At 40.5% G+C, this 18,764-nt stretch overlaps 1 protein-coding gene across 2 annotated transcripts in view; it reads right to left on the reverse strand.

Moving 5' to 3' along the window:
• Positions 1-18,764, reverse strand: part of OSBPL10 (oxysterol binding protein like 10) — a 112,459-nt gene that overhangs the window by 3,927 nt on the left and 89,768 nt on the right. For both annotated transcript variants that reach the window (XM_059846822.1, XM_059846830.1), the window contains 3 exons: positions 11,808-12,291; positions 3,110-3,296; positions 1,508-1,690 (listed from right to left, as the gene is read on the reverse strand). In XM_059846822.1, coding sequence (XP_059702805.1) covers positions 1,508-1,690; positions 3,110-3,296; positions 11,808-12,291 — 854 coding nt within the window. The remainder of the gene's footprint in view (positions 1-1,507; positions 1,691-3,109; positions 3,297-11,807; positions 12,292-18,764) is intronic.

Consider the following 18,764-nt stretch of genomic DNA (forward strand, 5'->3'; position numbering starts at 1 on the left):
TCCTTACTGATGTTCCTCCACCCTCCAAATAACAGCAGTTTAATTCTGCATTTTTTTGCAGGTAAATTATTGAATTATAAGGAAGTGTCAGCCAAAACCAGAGTCCATTGAATTGGGACACTGACTGGTCCAACAAGGTCACTAGCAGAGGAACTGATTCTAGGGAGCCCCTCCAGGTCTGTGCTCTGTATTCCCAGTTACAATATTTACTAGCACAGAGCTACAAATTTCTCACATAGCTGACCATGCTCAGATACAGCACCTTACATCAGCCCAGCAGAAGGTTTGCCCAGAAAAGCACTGAGAAAAAACCTCACAGAATGGCTTGGGTTGGAAGAGACCTTAAAGATCCTCTAGTTCCACCCTCCCTGCCATGGGCAGGGACACCTCCTGCTAGACCACTCTGCTCAGAGCACCATCCAACCTGGCCTTGAACATTCCCAAGGAAGGGGCATCCACAGCTTCTCTAAGCAAACTGTTCCAGTGCCTCACCACGCTCACAGTAAAGAATTTCTTCCTAATATCTAATCCAAACTGCTCTCTGTCTGAAACCAACCATAGCTTTCACATTTGTCCAGGGCTGTTCAAATGAGATTGTGTTCACAATGTGATAAACTGCAGATCCTGCAGAGCCACTGGATGGATGCAATTTGCTGACTAGTATCTAAAAAAACACAATAAATACACTGAAAAGCTACTGGTTTTCTTATTTACTACAATCTTTATGTTCCACACTACAGGGGAAAAATGAGTTTGTGGATAAGCAAGTGGTCTAGAAAGAGACAAATTGTATCTGACCCCACACAATGACTCGAGACACCTTTGTAAAATAAAAAGACATTTACAGATAATAAAATGTAGTTTAACTCATATTTTCAAATCCTTCGATAAAATGTTCCTAAATTCAATTAAAGTATTGATTTTTCTGAAGATAAACATGAGCAATTATTGACAGTGAATACAGAACAGTTTTTTTTCTAATGTACCTAGTCTGAGTTAGGCACATGATGTAGGTGCCAACAGCCTCAAAACCACCTGCATGTGTGTCTTTACATCTCATACTGCCTCACATTTTATATATGTTTATACAAATACATATATATGTTTATACAAATACAATACATATTCTAAAATATATAAAACATGAAGCACCAGTTTCAATGATATGCAACATATAATATATATACCAGTTTGAATTGCTTGCAGCAAACTGACTGATTTGCCTACCATGTTGCAATCATTCCAAGAAGCAGGTGAAAACACTGCATTACCATTTTCCAGATGCTCATTAAAATGAATACAGGCCTTTCCCCATCTACAAAATTGATGTACTCGTCACTACAGTGTAATTTATGCTCCAAGGAACCAATACCCAGCTTCAGCTCTCTGTGCCCAGATTTCTGGCTCTAGGAAGCAAGGAATTTTTGAACCACAGCACTCAGAGCTGCAGTTGGCTTCCCTGCTCTGTTCCCACCCAAAGTTCAGGACAGCACTGCAAAGCCCTTACCTTGATTCCAGTGGCCCTTGGTTTGCTATGGGCCTGATCTTTTTCCTGATAACAGGCAGTTTGGTGGTGTCAATCACTTTGGTGTCCCCGTTGCTGTAAGTGAATTCCAGGGTGCCGTTCCACTCTCCCTGTGCCTTGCACACAATGGTGTTTGTCGGGTTGTGCTTCACTTCGGCCGTAACCCTGATTCAAGGGGGAAGGAAAACACACCTCAGACATAACTGGTACCATTTATTATCAGCACATGAAAGCACACCCTTGCTAAGGGTGCAAGCAGCTTTCTACCTCCACAAACCAATTATTCAAGCAAAGTAGTGATGCTGCCTCCAAAAAAGAAAGACTCATCCAAAGAAAGCTCTTCTAAGCAACAGCTTTGGGATGACATTCTAGCTAAATACAGTAGTAATCCAACTTAAAATTGTGATACTTGGCTCAAGCCCAGACCAAATGGTTACCTCAGCAGCCTGAAAAACAATCCCTGACATTCATGTAGCATTTTCAATACATGATACTTTCATGCCTGAACATAATGTTGTCAGAGACCCACGTCAAAAACTTTGGTATCTTTGTTTTCTTCCTTAGCTCTGCAAGTTCACTTCTCAGCTGCTGAGAGGAAATGATTAAAGCCACCTCACCAGTCAAAGAACTGAGAGTGAGCAAAATAGACAGGTAGGACTGGAGAACTGAAATGCAGGGAGAAGTTTTGTGAATGTGTCCATAAGCATGCACACACATGCTTTAGAAAGCCATGTAAAGTAATGTGTAAACTCAATTTTTTAATTACTAAAGCAATACAGCACAACTTCCCCAAATTTTTACTCAGCCCGATGGCACCAATTATTAATCTAAAACTTGTAAAGAAAAGCCCTGTTAAAACAGCCCCACATGGACATTTACCTGAACACAACATTGAAATGCTTGACACACATATGGAAGAACAGTTACACCATCTGAAATAAAACAGAGGTCACCATGCAAAGCACAGTCTCCTCTGGACACAGCAGAACATGAAAGGGATCTGATGTTAATGACTGGGACATCACCCCGAGCACAGAAGCAAGACAAGAGGCTGTCTTGCACAGCACCTCTTTTCACCCTTAGTAAAGGGGAACTAAAGAAGGCAAATAACATTTTCACCATCTGGAATTTCAGTGCAGAGGTGGGAGTCCCCAGCAGGGAAGTACCACTACGGGCAGTGACACTTTTGCTTCTCTCCTCTTCTCAGGAGCGCCACCTGGAACTCCAGTTCATCTACAAGACTCACTCACACAGAAGAAGCAGCTGGGGTAGCAGAAATATTGCCTTTTCCATGTACATTTTTCTGATCCTACACTTACAGCAACTTTTACAAGCAACAAAGCCTGGAGAGATACATTCACTTTATTTTAATGAGAGAAATACATCCAATTGAGTTAAACAACATCATATGTATTGCTGCAACAAACTGCCCTAGAGCTTTAAGTCATCTCCAGCACTAACAGGAAAAGAACTTCAGCTATCTGTCTATAAAATACTGCAACAGAAGAACTGAACAGATGCCCCAGAGCCTTTCCCCTGAAATCCAGCAGCAGGTAAACAAGAGTAAGGCAGTACTTGCTGTACCTGTGGACCTTCCCTCCATAGAAGGGCTTGGTGTGGAACGTGACCGTGGCAGAATAGCCCGTCCTGGCACAACTGATGTTGACTTTCCCTCCAAGCTCCACCCAGGGGATGGTAAGGATTGAGCGAGCGTAGGCACTGGGCAGGGTGAAGACATACTCCTCTTCATGTTCCAGCAAGTGAAGAACACCTGTGCAGGAAGAGGGGAAAGCAAGGTGATAAAAGGTTCTCTGATAAGACCTGATGGTCACTGACCATGAAAATGCACATCCACGGAGAGCACATGCAGCCCTCCTTGAAGGAGAGCACTGTCTGCTAAGAAACTCTGCTCTCTGGAACAAATTTCTTCCAACAAGCATTTTCCAAAGCATCCCATTTGACTGTGCACCCTGCTGTATTGACTGCTACCAAGTGACTTTTCAGAAAATATGACTGGATTCCTTATTTTGTATTCCTGTTAAAAGCTGGATAAACATAGAATGTCCACCTAAAAAGCCATACTGAAAATTCAGATGCTGTCTCAGTGTTGTATCATAATCTCCCTCCAGAAAAAATATGGGCATGGCCAAAGGACTGTTCACTTCTCCATTCAGTTAGAAACAGCCACGTCCTCCACCAATTTCCTCTGGATGCTGTGAAAGGCTCTAAGTCTCTGTGGGTACAACAAGAAAACATGGCATCTACAAATTTCCTATTAACTTTGCTCTTTAGTTTCCAAATGGCTGGTTTCTCACACAGGCTTTGAAAAAATCTTGCATAATCAAAGAGGTGCTCAGCAGGGCCACTGCCCTACTAGCACCAAGTCCAAAGTCCCTACCAGGCAGAGAAAATTACTGGTAATTCCATTCTTTCTGTAAAGGTTCCTCCACCCTCAGCACCATGAGGCTGTAACTAAAAGCAACACACAACAGCAGCAGTTTTTCAACATTACTTGGAAGTTGCACAAAGAAAGTTGCTTTCCTGATCAGACCTTTGCAGCTTCCCCTGAGGCTAAGGATATAACTCTATCCCCATAAAAACTGTAGTTTGGTCTTCAGGATAACAGGACATAAGTCCAGGAAAAGAGTACCATAAACCTTGCACGCAGAATTAGATCATGCCAAATGTCTGCAGTGTATTTTTTACTAGAGTTTTACAGTCTTTTGTGTCCCATTTACTAACTGCCTAAAGGCAAAAATGACAGCTTTGAAAATATTTTTTCACAACAGGGACTGAAAATAACCTGCGAAAGAACTCACAACCCAGAAATATTTGGAAAAAAAAAAAAAAAAGAAAGGAAAGGAAAGTTATTTTGACACAGTAATAGTATCTGTTTAGTAGCAAGATCAGCTTAAGCCCATTTGCCTTCACCCTGGGGCAGGCAGGGGAAGAACACACTGTTAGTGGTATTGATTCATCTATCTGTTTAAGGGAATACTGACACTACTTTTAAAAGTGATCTCACATTTAATGAAGAAAAAAGCATTAAATAGGAACACAACACTACTGCTGCCAATATGAAAATATGCCTTTAACACTGCATGGAAACACAAATTTAAATTAAAGCACACTCAAAATTAAAAGCACAGAGCTCTGAGAGAGCCCTGATCTTGAATATAGGCTCCAGCTAACAAAACTAAATACAGGCACAGGAAACTCTGCAATTTGTCACTTCTGCCTTCTGAACTATTTCACAGGAAAACATTTGCAAACCAGAACAGCTTCACGCAGTTGTTCTCAGAACCTCTGCAACCTCAGCCTCCCAGCAGCAACACAGCCAGCACTCCAGCAGCTCTGACACAAGGAGCTGGGAGTGCAAAAGCACACAGAAAAGCCATGTCTTAAAAGGACTTTGAATCATTTAGTCTTGGCAAGCTACAAGTTCCTCGTGTCACGAGCTCAGCCCTCACCAGCAGGGAAAGGCCAGGAGGACACAGCCAGAACACAGAGACACTTCTTGCCTCAAGCTTCCTCGGCTTCCCACCTGCACAGACATCCCAGCTGAACACACTGCAGGAAGGCTGAACTACCCAACTCACCCTGGACATGCACCCAGGAATAACTTATACTCAAAACACTACCCTGGCTATCGAACTCATGAAATGGATGCTCTAACAGCATTAAGTTAATAAAAAACAATTCTAGAGTCAGAGAATGGCTTGGGTTGGAAAGGACCTTTAAGATCATTGAGTTTCAACCCCCCTGCCATGGGCAGTGACTCCTTCCACCAGACCAGGCTGCTAAGAGCCCCACCCAACCTGGCCTTGAACACTTCCAGGGATGGGGCATCCACAATTTCTTTGGGCAGCCTGTTTCAGCACCTCAATACCAGCACAGTAAAGATTTTTTTTTTCTCATATCTAACCTAAACCTACTCTCCTTTTAAAGCCATTGCCCCTTTTCCTGTAGCTACATGCCCTTGCAAAAAGTCTCCCTCCCTCTCCCATCCTCCTCTGATGGCCACTGTATGCGATGTTCCTCACGTGAGAGGAAACTGGTATGATAAAAACAATTTCCTTATGGGTCAGTACAGGTTTGCTTCTGTCCCCCTGATGGGATCAAGAGCTTTTTCTCCCCAGTCAGGTGGGAGGGGCTCAGAGCTGCAGTGCTGCCAAGCACATTTAAAGTGGAGAGCAAACAGCAGCAGTGACCTTCAATGTAAATATTTAACCACCACAGCAGGTTAGATATTAAAAACTGAACCCAGCTCTCTTGGCAGTATTTTTAGCACCCGGTAGCATATTTTCTGGATTCCTTGAACACCTGAATAAATACATTTTTTAATGAAGCACTATCTCACTTGAAATGTGACTCCAGCTCCATAATTAGAGTCTAAAAGAGATTAAAGGGCAGATCTGAAATACCCATGACTTGATAATACTTTTAGTATTAACAGGACTGTTTTGCATTCCATTGTTCGCAGAGCCCACATGCAAAACCTCGTTTAAATGAAGCACCACAAACACTGTGGCTGCTCCGCCACATCTGAACAGAGACCTGTGCTACCTTAGGGGAGAGGAAGCCAAAAATTATACTGAGATTCAACATTTGCAACAGATACCAGAATTTGAAGTGACCCCCCCACCCTGCCAAGTGTCAATCTTGAGAAATTAAAAGCCAATTAACTGAAAGCCAACAGTTACTTTACAATGTGTCATTTTAACATCTGCTTAAAATCATTACACTGCAACTGATCTTTAAAAACAACTGCTGGAAAATACACAAGCTATTTTTCTTCCTTTGCTTCCCTGCTGTAAGGGATGATTCAAGTTCAGTTTGAAAATGGCTGTAAGTAAATACACATGAAAATCTGCAGAATATTCCCCCATTTTTAGTTTTTTCCTCTCATATCAAAGAGTTCTTTCAAAAATTTCCAACTCCTTAAAAAAAAAACCTAAAGTATATAGAGGCAACAATTACACAAGGAAGAATACACCAGACCAGTACTCTGGGAGGAAGAGTGGATTTAGTAATCTGGTTTGGTAGGGAAAAAACACTACAGAGAAGGGTGAACTGCAGGATATTGAAATTCCCCCTTGAAATGTCCTCAACACCATTTACTCCTCCTTTTGACTACAGCAATGTATTCAGAGTCACAGCCCTACCCATGACCCCTCAGCCTGCATTAAAGGAAGCGATGGGCCTGGCATATCACTCTCCCAGTTTGACTCTTCCATGTCCCTCACTGACGCTGCAGCTTTGTGAATCGATTTCCCAGTAACACATATTGACAAAAAACCCCAGAGGAGCTCTGGATCAATAAGCTGCAGAAGAGACATGTGGGATTTAATGCTTCCCACTGCCTGCATGGAGATCAATCTGAACAACAAATGGCACGTGGGACACCAGGGGCCTGGGGCAGTTTCCCCATTTGAGCAGCTCTTCACCCTGTCTGTGTTCCTCACAACACACAAAGAGGAGCAAGTTACGTGTAGGATGAGCCCCGCACGGGTGTTGTGCATCACCAGCTGCCCAGATGCCCACAGGAAAACAGGAAATGCCAGGACTGGGCTCTTATTGTCTCAAACCTTCCAGGAAGCTGCGCTGAGCACTGCTCATTTTTCAAAGACTGGAACCATTTGCTAAATTAAGTAATGAGTGCCATGCTATATGAAAATGGTTCTAAAAACACTGGGCTAAAAATATTAACACAAAAACGAGTACTTAGGGAAATACTTAGATAGCTCTAATTGCATGGAGCAATCAAGCTTTGGGACTGATAAATTTTAAGCCACTCATTTCTCAGTACTAGAAATTATAGACCTATATATCTATTAATACATACACATACATGTATTTGAACAGAAGAAAAAAAAAATAGAGGAAAAAACATTACTTGCTTTTTTTAAAATTTACCCTGGAAAGAGCACTGAACCTTTTACCTGCCTATCAGATCTTTTCAAGTTGACTTCAATTTAGAAAAAATAATTTTTGGAAGCCTACACCTCACTACTTTTTAAAACATTTAAAATAGCAGAAGTGAAAACATCAGATGTAACTAGCCTCTTGACAATACAGAGCAATCCATTTAAATATACTTTATGCTCTCTGCAAAATTAACCCATAAATCAAAGATGACAATTTTTGTTAGATTTTGCTGCTCTGAACCAAAATCCAAAAGGAGAAAAGGAATGGGCACAGCTGACACTGAGGTGTGCTCACCACAGCACGCTTCCCCTACAACCAGTATCCTTTTAAAGATCCTATGGACCACGTAAAAACCATTAAATATTTATATTGATTTTCTCATCCTTTGCTAATTTAAATCTTAATGTGACCCTGTTCATTACAGCCTCCTCTCCTCCCTCACTCTTTCATTAGTACATAATTAACATTAACCAGAATTAGGGACTGCACATGCAACCTAAGGTCTTTTATGCAAAATACCCTCTTTTCCATTCTGGGTGGCTGTCTCATGAGGAAACTCAGTGCTGACTACTCTGAAGAATGGGGGTTTTGTCATCCAGCAAAGAAAAGTTGCAAGATTTCATTAGCAAGCCAGATTTAGACCACTCATAACCAGATATGAAGAAAGGCTAGCATATAAAACAGCTTCCCACATGGATTTCCAGCAGTGCTCTCCCAATTGTTCTGCATCTCTGCAACTGATACTTACTTTGAATCAACAAACAAAAACCACAGACAGAAAAAAAAAAATCTTAGTCACTTTGAGGTATGACACACACAAAAAATCACACCACTGAGACACTGAGCTGTAGTCATTGTGTGCCAAGACCATACCATCCTTAAATCCCCTAATTCTTTAAATTCCTTTATAAACCTTCGTACTTCCATGACATTCTATGTCAGCTCCTAATAAAAGCAATGTGCTCTATACCTCTAAGGACCTGCTATAAAAATATGATTTAAAGCCTCCACAGACACCTTACCATTACCATATTCCTTACACACTAGAGGTCCAAAAATTCAGTACAACTTTATTTCTGCAAATAGCCAACTGCAGTAGAAAAAGCTTCACTGAACTGTTGGAGGGACACACTGTGTTCAAAACACACCACAGTTGCTTGTATTCAGCATTAGGCTACAATGAAGTTTCTGGTCATCGTCACAGAATCATAGAACGGCCTGTGTTGGAAGGGACCTTAAAAATCATCTTGTTCGAAACCCTCTGCTGTGGGCAGGGACACCTTCCACTAGACCAGGTTGCTCACAGCCCCATCCAACCTGGCCTTGGAAACCTGCAAGAACAGAGCATCCACAACTTCTCTGGGCAGCCTGGTCAAATAGAATTGTTGTGATACACACCTGACTAGAACAAGATGGTCACTCACTACCAGTAAATTATCCAAAGCATTAATTACAGTTCTCTAACACTCTGTCTGGAAGGATGTTTTTCCCCTCTGACATACCAGTTAGTACTGATTTAATCTGTAGTATAATGAACCTAATATTGAACCAACAGCAGAATTATTTAACCCAAGTCTCAAAACGGGCACAGGTATATTAGAGGCATCAAGGAAACTGTCTTTCAAGTAACGTGATGCCACATCTACAGTCCTTTCTGGTCTTACAAAAAGTGAAAGGCCCCCATACGTATGCAATTTAACTTCAGCAACTGGTAAAAAAAAAGGGCTGAATGCTCATAATGAGAGGAAATTCAAAAAGAAAGGAGAAAGAGACAAGACAAAATCCCAACAATAGCACATGATTAGTTTGGTCATTCGATGCACAGTAGCAAAAACACCCCACAACAATCAAAACCCAGAGATTTTGATGATCCATGAGATGTTAATTTGTCTTTCATCAAAAGCAGGATCAGTGATACTTCATTCCCCAGAAACTCACCTTATCTGCTTTTAAAATATTAAAATAAGATTCTACAACCTTACTAGCCAACCTTGGTGTGTGAAAGTTTCTCCAAGGAGCTAACTTTACTTTCTACCCACCCTGAGTAGCTTCATATGCATTCTATCAGCACCTTTCCACAGCCTAACTCACTAACTTTGCTAGACTAATTCACCTCATATGAAATGTTGCAACTCTAACATGTCCCTAAACACAAGGAAAAAATATTCAAATTATATTTCACCTTACAAAAATTAGGCCCTGCATTACTAGGCACGTAAATACAGGCTTAGGTTTTCCACACTTTAAGTCCAACAGCTCTTTTTTGTTGGTTCAGCAATCTATTCCCTGGGACTCACACTGACCTCAATCTACTACAGAATTTATACTTATGCAGCACATAAGAAAGAAGCATCTGCAGTTGATTCTAATTTTTGCACAGCTTGACAAATCCACACACCAACTTAATCAGGAAGACTTCCCTGGACCTAAAATAAATAAACAAAGAAATTAAAGAAAGTGCAGTTTCAAGTGAAGGAACTGCACTGCAAAGCTGGCATTTTAAACTGAGGCTGTCAGGCTTAGGCTTGCTGTTTTCAGACAACAGAAAATCCTCAGTGGTACAACTTCTTGCTGCCTATTGCTGCCCTCAACTTGCAACAGAAATGCTTGGGCTGTACTGAAATGTCCCCATCACTTCCCAGAAATGCTGCCACTGTGAATGTCCCTGCTCCTGCACTGCTTACAGGAACAAAAAGATGAATGGTAACTATAAACTGGTGAACCCAGACTTCCTCCCAGCATGCACATCACAGAGACAGCGGCAAACCTTGGAATAAAAGACTTTGCTATTGCAGATGTTCCCCAAAGCCCGCCTCCACTCCTGGGATGTCTCCAGGATCACGAAAAAAAAGAAAGAGCATAGGGAAACTTATTCTCACAGGCACACATTCAACAATCTTTGGGGTGAGTAAGCGGTTAATTCTTAGACCTTTTCTCTCTCAAAACTGGGACACATCAGGACTTTGAAGTCTTAAATAATCCCCACAGCAGACACCCCCAATCCCAGGGAACTGTGTGCGCTAGCAGCAAGAGAAAGAAATTTCCCTACTCCTACATAATCATAAGTGACTTTGTGTTTAATTTTATTTCCATTAAATAGTTTCCTTCACCGAGCAAAAGAGTACTAGAAGTGAACGTGTACCAGAAAAATGCAGAATGTTAAGCCAATGACTCAGGCTGGCAGTAGTAGAGGCAGGGGACACACAGACCAAGTTCCATTCTGACACTCCCTTCCCAACTTCCTTAACTCCATATTCAAAGCCAAACACCTAAGTCACAGGAAGAAGGAAACACTTGTGCTAACATAGACTTTATCACAAGGGTATCAAAACCAGTAGTAAGGAGGTTTCATGCCTCTTCTGTTAAAAAAGGGAATATATTGCCATCAGGGAAGGAGCTACTGTTGTCCTTTCCACTGGTCTTTAGTTTTAGATAGTGGAAATAGCAGAATATATCTATTTTTTCACCATAGTTATTTTGTTGCTATTAATAAGCCAAACCAAACCACTGCATTTCCCACTTCACTTTTTTACTGCCTTTAATACCATAGTATTTAGCATAACACTGACAAAAAGAAGCAAGTTCTCTTCATACTTCTGAGACTACACTCCAAAAGCTATTTAAGACAAAACACTAAAATCCATACATAGCATCTTACCCTCAAACAGCCAAAGGGATTAAATTGCTTAGAAACACACTTATCTCAATGCATTAACAGTCAGTGTCAACACTGTATGTGCATCATTTCAGATCACCCATTAAGGAATTGTTATGACTCTCTGTATTTCTGAACTCAAGTTGGGCAGTGATTTATCACAATGTAGACTGCATGTGTATGATATAAAAAATCACGATTCCCATCTCTACTATGTGACTTTCTAGAAAGCTTATGAAAATAACTTTGCAAACACTACAGAAATCATGATTCTTTGCAGAAACTATGAAAAACAAATGTTAGGTTTATGGAAAAACGTGTTTCTTCTCATTGCTTTGTTCTAATAGTGAACACCAAATCCCATATTACTTTAAAAGTGAGCAAAAATATTCTCACAGAATATGCCATAATTTGTCATTTGCTATTATAACTCAATTATTTCTGAAGTCTGGCCATATAAATTAACAGAGTCTCATCAATATAAGCACACATTTATATATGTAATGTGCATTTCACATTCTGTCTGGACAGCAAAAGGCTATATGAACCATACAGTTTTAATTCCAAACTTCACAAAAGCAAACAGTCATAAGGTTCAAATTAAAGGTCAGAGGGAGAGCAAGTAGGATAACATTTGGATTTCTGCTGACACCCAGAGATATTAGCTCAAAAAAAGCAGAATAAAAGCACATTTCTTACCTTCACCTACCATAGAAACACCTATTGACATGCCCATGAACTTGCTTTTGGTCCATACGTGAGCGTTCACACACATTTTCTTCTCTTTGCACTCACAGTAAAAGCAAGATACTGGTGGATGATGAGACACTTGTTCAGCTACAAACCTCAGCTTGTAGCACGTGGACTGGTCCTGGCCAAGCTCCTTGGCTGAGTCCTTAGAAACCGTGGAGGCACCATTAGTTCTGAATGCTTTCACTTTATCTCTAGGCACATCCCATGAGCAGTGAAAGGTTTCACCAATTATAGGGTTATAGGGCTTCTTGGCAACTGCTCCCTTTCGGCCTTCGTGAAAAGCTGTTAGATAATACTCCACAAAGCAGATAATTCTTTCCTCGGGAGTGGCTCCAGCTGCAATTGACAAAAACAGGTCTGGATGGGCCATGAAATTTGCATACATCTCCAGCAGGGATCTTTTCTCCAAAATAAATGTTGGAAGCACTACCTGTATGCAAAGCAGACAAAGGCATATATGATTTCCCTGTGATCACACTACTGAGGGGAAAGGGGGAGAGGGAACAGTTAGGACAGCTGTAATTCTGACCCTGCCAAATTTTGGGATAGCATATTTCCCTCCCATGCCACAACAATTTAATTTTCTTCCCAGTGTAAATAATGAGTGAAGGAAAAAGCAGTGGCCTTGATACGAATGCAGGCTGCTTCCTATTTCATTATGACTTTCAGGAGCAGCTCACACAACAGGGATGGGCTGTTCCACGCACATGGAAATCCACCTTTTCCTCTCCTCTCAGTAAACAAACCAGCCATTGTTTTCTTTGTTTACAGGACACAAAAACATACTTTGATATAAACTAATGTACACCAAACGTCAACAAATCAAATTAATGATAACCCTCCAAAATGGGAGGGGCACACCCTCCCAAACCACCAGAAGATGAATATTTTATATGAACGCACCCATCACCAACCTCTAAGTGGTGGAGAATGTAAGGGGTACATCCATCCCTTCTGTCAAACATCTCTGTTCCATATTCCACTCCTGGGCCACTGACCATCCACTCTACATGGATTAGGTCCCTTCCAGCTACTAAGAAACAAACCCATGGAGATCCAACCACAATCAAATCATAACCAAATCTCAAGTCTATTTCCTAGTATAAAACCATCCCAAGGAGCCTTCCCAAGAGGCTGTAGGCAAAAAAGCACTCCCCATTTGCCCTAGAGTGTCATCATATGTCATGCACCCCCACAATTCCCATGCCAAATCCCTTGCCATCCCTAAGATCTCCTATCTCCCTCAAGCCCATGGCACACCCCCTCTGTTTCAGATGGTACCATGTCACTGTGGTGGGCCCCTGCATGGCTTCACTTTATTTCAGACAAGTTGAAACAAAAACTGCACAAACCATTACATTCATATCATGGGAAAAGAGAGGCTCCCATGGGCCCAGAAAAAAACCTGGGGCTGAGCACTAAGCAGTCTGCCCTGGAGGGAGCCAGCCCCAAGTGGCTTGGATACAGTCTCAAGGGCCTTCTCCAGCAACACAGATGTTGCCAAGGCCGCTCACTTCACAATAACACTTTGCTGGAAGTTTCCAGCGAAACACCCTGGAGGGCACTTCAAGGCAAACAAGGGCTAAGGGATATAATTTATTTCTCTCCCTTCTTTCCCCTCATGCTCCCCACTTTGTGGGGGTCTGTCACAGGGGAGCTCAAGGGTTGCTCTCACATGACCAAAGGGAACTTCTGGCACATACAAATTTATCTTATGTGAATCCAAGTGGCTCAATGATGCCAGATGCAAACCAGCTGTCCTCTATTACAGCAATTCTTCTGCTTTCCTCTTTAAATTTTCACTGCATTTTCACTTTAAATTTTTACTTTTTCCCTTTCCCAAAAGCAAGGGTTATTTACAGGAGGTAAGGAGCCACTGTTTGTCACAAACACATTTGCTTTCCCCCTGCTGGTCCAGCTTGCTATTCTAAGCGGGACCAAAGCACAGATCAGCCCTTCTGGATCCCATGGATAATGAAATAGAAGCTTTCAAACTTTTATTAATCATTCAGCCCTTCTCAAAGAGAACTTGTAAACAGGAACAAGAATTCCAGTCACAGCGGCTCGAACAGAGTCTTTACAGCTACACAGCAAGTCACAGCACCTCCCTGCAAAGAGAGAACTGCTGTGTCTGGTATCTTATCTGCTTATTGGCTCTCTCCTTCTGCATTTTATATTTACACACATACAGTCCTTTATAGGCTAATAATTTTAGGCTAATAATTTAATTACAAGTTTAGATATAAATCAAGCAAAGTTCCATCCGTAATATTCCTCTGACTCTATTCTCTAAGCCTTGAGGACTCCACATGATTTCTGTTACCAACCTATTGAGGTCCTGAATGATGGAGGACCTTAATTTTACACTATGTGTGATAGACTGAGTGCTAAAGACAGCCTACAGTCCTGGTGGTGTGACAGTGGCAGGCTGAGGAGATTGGTTTTCAAAACCAAACTCCAAAACTTTGAAGGCAAAGTGGAAAGCCAGAGTTTTTTTATTTTTTAGCTCTTTAGACAATTCCATCATATTTGCAGCATTCTCACTCTGACCAGATATTCATTATCCATTATAATCTTTAAGAAAATGCAATTCAGCAGTTGAGATCCTCAATTCAGGATCTCATTTTAATATAAATTATACACTAAAAGATCAGGTTACCAGAGGGGAAAGTGACAGCAAAACATACCAAAAATTCTCCTGTAACTTCTGTCTAGAAATACCAGTAGTGCCTTTGTGAGTTCACTGCAGAGACTTGAAAGGGCAAACTCATTTGAATAAACAGCACTCTGCATCTCACTATGTCCACGAGCCTCTCTCTAAAGACAGTGACCTTTATTAGCACAAACAGAGGAGAAGAAAACCATAGACCATCCTTCAGATGATGCAGATTTTATGGTAAAACACTAAGACTGCTGTGGCTTCATCCCATTGTCGTGGTCATAGTCTTGGTACCTCCTCCCTTAAGTCCTAGATGGGTGCTTTGCTTAACACAGCTACACCAGCACTGCCACCAAACATGATGAATCACTGGACTCCCAACTACTGAGTTTCAAGAATCAATTTAAAATCTGAGTAAGGCCTGAACTCCAGCTCAAATGATCTCACTTTAAAAGCCCAACTAAGCTGGAACCAACATCCTTAATTGTGGCAAGAAAGGATGCACTAAATAACTGAATTGTTTCCACACAAGGAGGCAGAACTATGAAATAAAAATACTTGAGTTTTAAAGCTTACACAACTGCAGTATTACAAAATATGCCTACAAAACATTGCCTTTTATTAAATAATCTCATAGCGTCAAAGTTTTAATATGCAACACCACCACACATTAATATGGCAAAAAAAAAAAAAACCAAACAATTTTTTAATTGGCCCTATCTTGATTTCTGCAGAAATAAGAAAAATAAAAATAAACAAATTTGCAAATGCACAGCATTCTCCTTGCCAGCACTGGGCTGTTGTGCACTTGTGCTAGCACTCCAGCTTTTAAAGGAATGAGGTTTTCAACTATTCCGCAGCCAGACAGAATGAAGTGTCCAGAAAAATACACTTAGCACCTATATTCTTTATACTGGCTTTGGACAGGACCATGAATTTTTTATTTTTTTTAATTGCATAAGAAGTCTGACTACTTTTTCCTCTGAGAAAATGTCAGCATGACAACCATTTGGACAAAAGAAACACTCTAGAATAAATACCAAGTTGCTGAAGTCTGAAGCAAAAAAAAAAAATCACCTCACTGCATTCCAAAATGTTAGAACAATCTATTCTTACTCTCGCTCAGGTTTTAGATGAAAAAAAAAGCAGTTTAAGAGGCATTCTTCCATTTTCATTGAGGTTAAAAAGACAATACTGGTTGAAAACTTGATTATAACCTCCTAGGTTTGAATTCACTTAATTAGATCTGAATGCAACTGAGAAAAATGAGCACAACGTCTTAAGAATAGAGGTATTTATCCCCACTATTATTTACTGTGAGGAAAAACATGGGTGTCAGCATCATTCCCTAATTTTTTCAGAAATCCAGCCAAGGTACCTCATGCTGAGATATCCTTCTCTTAGAGGTGTAAAAGGTTTCTTTTCACTGTCCTCTGTGTCATTGTGGGAATAAAACAAGCTATTTTCATGCCACTTAAAATTCAAAATTGCAAGGTAAAAGAATACTGGCAAGCAAAGTAAAGCCTTATGACATCATGAACACACCACAATGTTATTTTACAACAGCCTGATATTCTGAAGAATTACTGGCAGCTCTTTTACAAAGAATGGCAACCCTTTATTTTTAGCACATATTAATTGTGTAAAGGAAGGTAAGGGAATGCAGGGGAGTGATCACCCATCTGTACAAGCTGCTAGCATTAACTGCAATCCATTAGATGCCATTTGCCAACAGAGACTGTCAGCGGGTTTTGGCACTATTTTTCATTTTTTAAAAGTCTGAAGAACAACTTAGAAACTTGTTTTTTTCCCCAGCAATTCTAGTTTTAGATGAGGCTGAAAGTCCCATCCCAGTCTGAAGCATCAGTTGTGTACCACATTCTGCTGCTGTGAACTGCTCCCCACCCAACTCTCTCCAGCAGCTGTTGAAGTCTATTTGGCCACCATGAAGTTTAGCTCGTTTTAGCAAATCCCCACACAGATTTGATACTTCACTGCATGTGTTCTCCTTCACAGCAGTTTTCACTCCTTAACTCCTCTCTAAAAGGCAAAGCAGTATGACACATTCCAGAAGTGAAGCACCTCCACATCATTAAATGTGGCTGTCTTCACTGTGGGAAATTGCTGTCAGCACAGGCAAGGCCATGGCTAACATTAGGGTAAGATGCTGTTTCCTGTGATATGGAATGTGAAGGTAACGCTCATGCATCCAGAACCCCAAACCACCAAGGGCTCAGAAAAGCTGTTTGTTCATGTGAGTATCATGCAGCAATCAACAGCTCTCAGAATGAACCAAAGACACAGCCCTAGGGAAGATAGCACAGGAAAATGGAAAACATGTAAAAACATCCTCTAATATTAGCAACTACTGTGTCACAACCACTTCCACCAGAAGGTGATGAGCACCACGGTGCTCTGAAATCTGACCTTCAGAAGAATAATGAAAAATGGGAAGAAGTGCAGCCAACAAACCCAGCTTTACTGTCACATGTCAGCGGCCCTAAGGACCTCATGACAGTAAGCAAAGTTGATAAAAAAAGCAGCCAGCTGTCCTGTATTTTTTTTTTTAATCCTCAAAATGGGCAGAAAAGTGATGTGCACATGTGGCATGTCTCATTAATACTTATCATATGTGTATTCATGCATCACACAGACTACAAACAGATCTAACCTTGCCATATGCCTGTTCCTCTTCTCATTTCAACATTTATCATTATCTTTAAAAACTGTGCTCTAAGAACACTACGTAAGAAACAGGTTATCATATATGTATTTACCTTCATATTTCTTTTATAAGTGTCTACTCGTCTCTTATTTACAGGAACTTCTCTTACTTAAATTAACTGTGTGTCTTTGGGTTTTGCCTAGTCTGCCATGACAAGAAGATGACAGTGAAAATCAGGAAAGAAAAATCTTGTCTTTTGCCAAAGACAAAATGTTTTGAAGACAGAAGAACCACAGATAAGAAATCTTAGCCTAGTTTGAACACTACAGACTCCAGACAGCCTTAGAAAAACAACACAGAAAAGAGGAAGAGCTAAGAAAAAGTGAGAATGTAAGAAAAACAAAACCAAAAATGAACTGTATATAATCCCAGACATACTAAAAAGTGAAAGATATAAATTATTCAAAATGAAATTATGAAACTTTCATTTTATTTAGAATAAAACATTCATTTCTGCGCAGCTACTCAGCAACAGAACACAGGATTGCTCAGTCTTAATATTGTAATTATTTTAAAACATTAACAATTGTTCCAGAGGGAGCAGGAAAAACTATATTGAGAAAGTTTTATTTTGTATAAAATTTATAGTTTTTGATTAAAATGTTAAAAGAGGATGAACTCTTCAGAATATCAAAATTCCCATGAAAATAACTTCCTGCAAAACTTCTTCATGTGCCAGAGAAATTCTCTGGTCCTTCCAAACTTTGTATTACTTGTGAGGAGTGTCAGAATGAACTCTTATTTATGAAAAGTAGACAACAGGAGTTTTATTCGGGTGATTTTTAAGTAGAAAACCTTTGTGCAAGGAAAGGATATTCCATATATTTACAAACATCTCCTTGATTATGTATTAAGCCCCATGAGAATGTTTCATTGGAATACCAAACTATTCAAAAAGAAGCACTCCTTGCTTCCTTAACATCTACCTTATTTCCCAAACTCCAAGGACTGAAGGGAAAATTTCTCAGCCACTGTAATTTCTTTGCTCGTATCAGTATGGATAAGCTTGTGACAATACTGGTTCTACGGCCAGAAGAATGTACAGAAGGTTGAACTGGTGAGCTGCTCAACACTGACAAGAACTGAAGACTGAAGACTGTAATTTCTTTACCACGATGGGGTTTTTTTGAAGCTGACTTGCAGTTAAATGAAATCCAATCCACAAAGCAGTTATGTGAACACGTATATCCTTCATCCATACAATTGCCACTTTTGTTCCTCAAACCCCCAGTGCACCCTGACATACTTGTGGGTTACATACACAACATATGGTTACTCTGAAAGTAACTCTCTGAAAGACTTGCAAAAAAATAAGCAAGAGTTCTGAAGGATTTTTCTGAAGGATTTTTCTTCTTCTCTTTTTCCTTCTTTCCCCCTCCACCTCTAAAATATCTGATGTGGTCACTTCATGTGAAAGCCTGCCTAGCAAGAGACAGCACTCCACAGCTCTCTAGGGCCACATTTTTATAAAGAGGAAAACTTCACTGTCCACAGGAACAAATAGCACACTCACATTAAC

Source organism: Haemorhous mexicanus, chromosome 1 (genome assembly GCF_027477595.1).
Source record: "Haemorhous mexicanus isolate bHaeMex1 chromosome 1, bHaeMex1.pri, whole genome shotgun sequence".
NCBI classification, from domain to species: Eukaryota; Metazoa; Chordata; class Aves; order Passeriformes; family Fringillidae; genus Haemorhous; species Haemorhous mexicanus.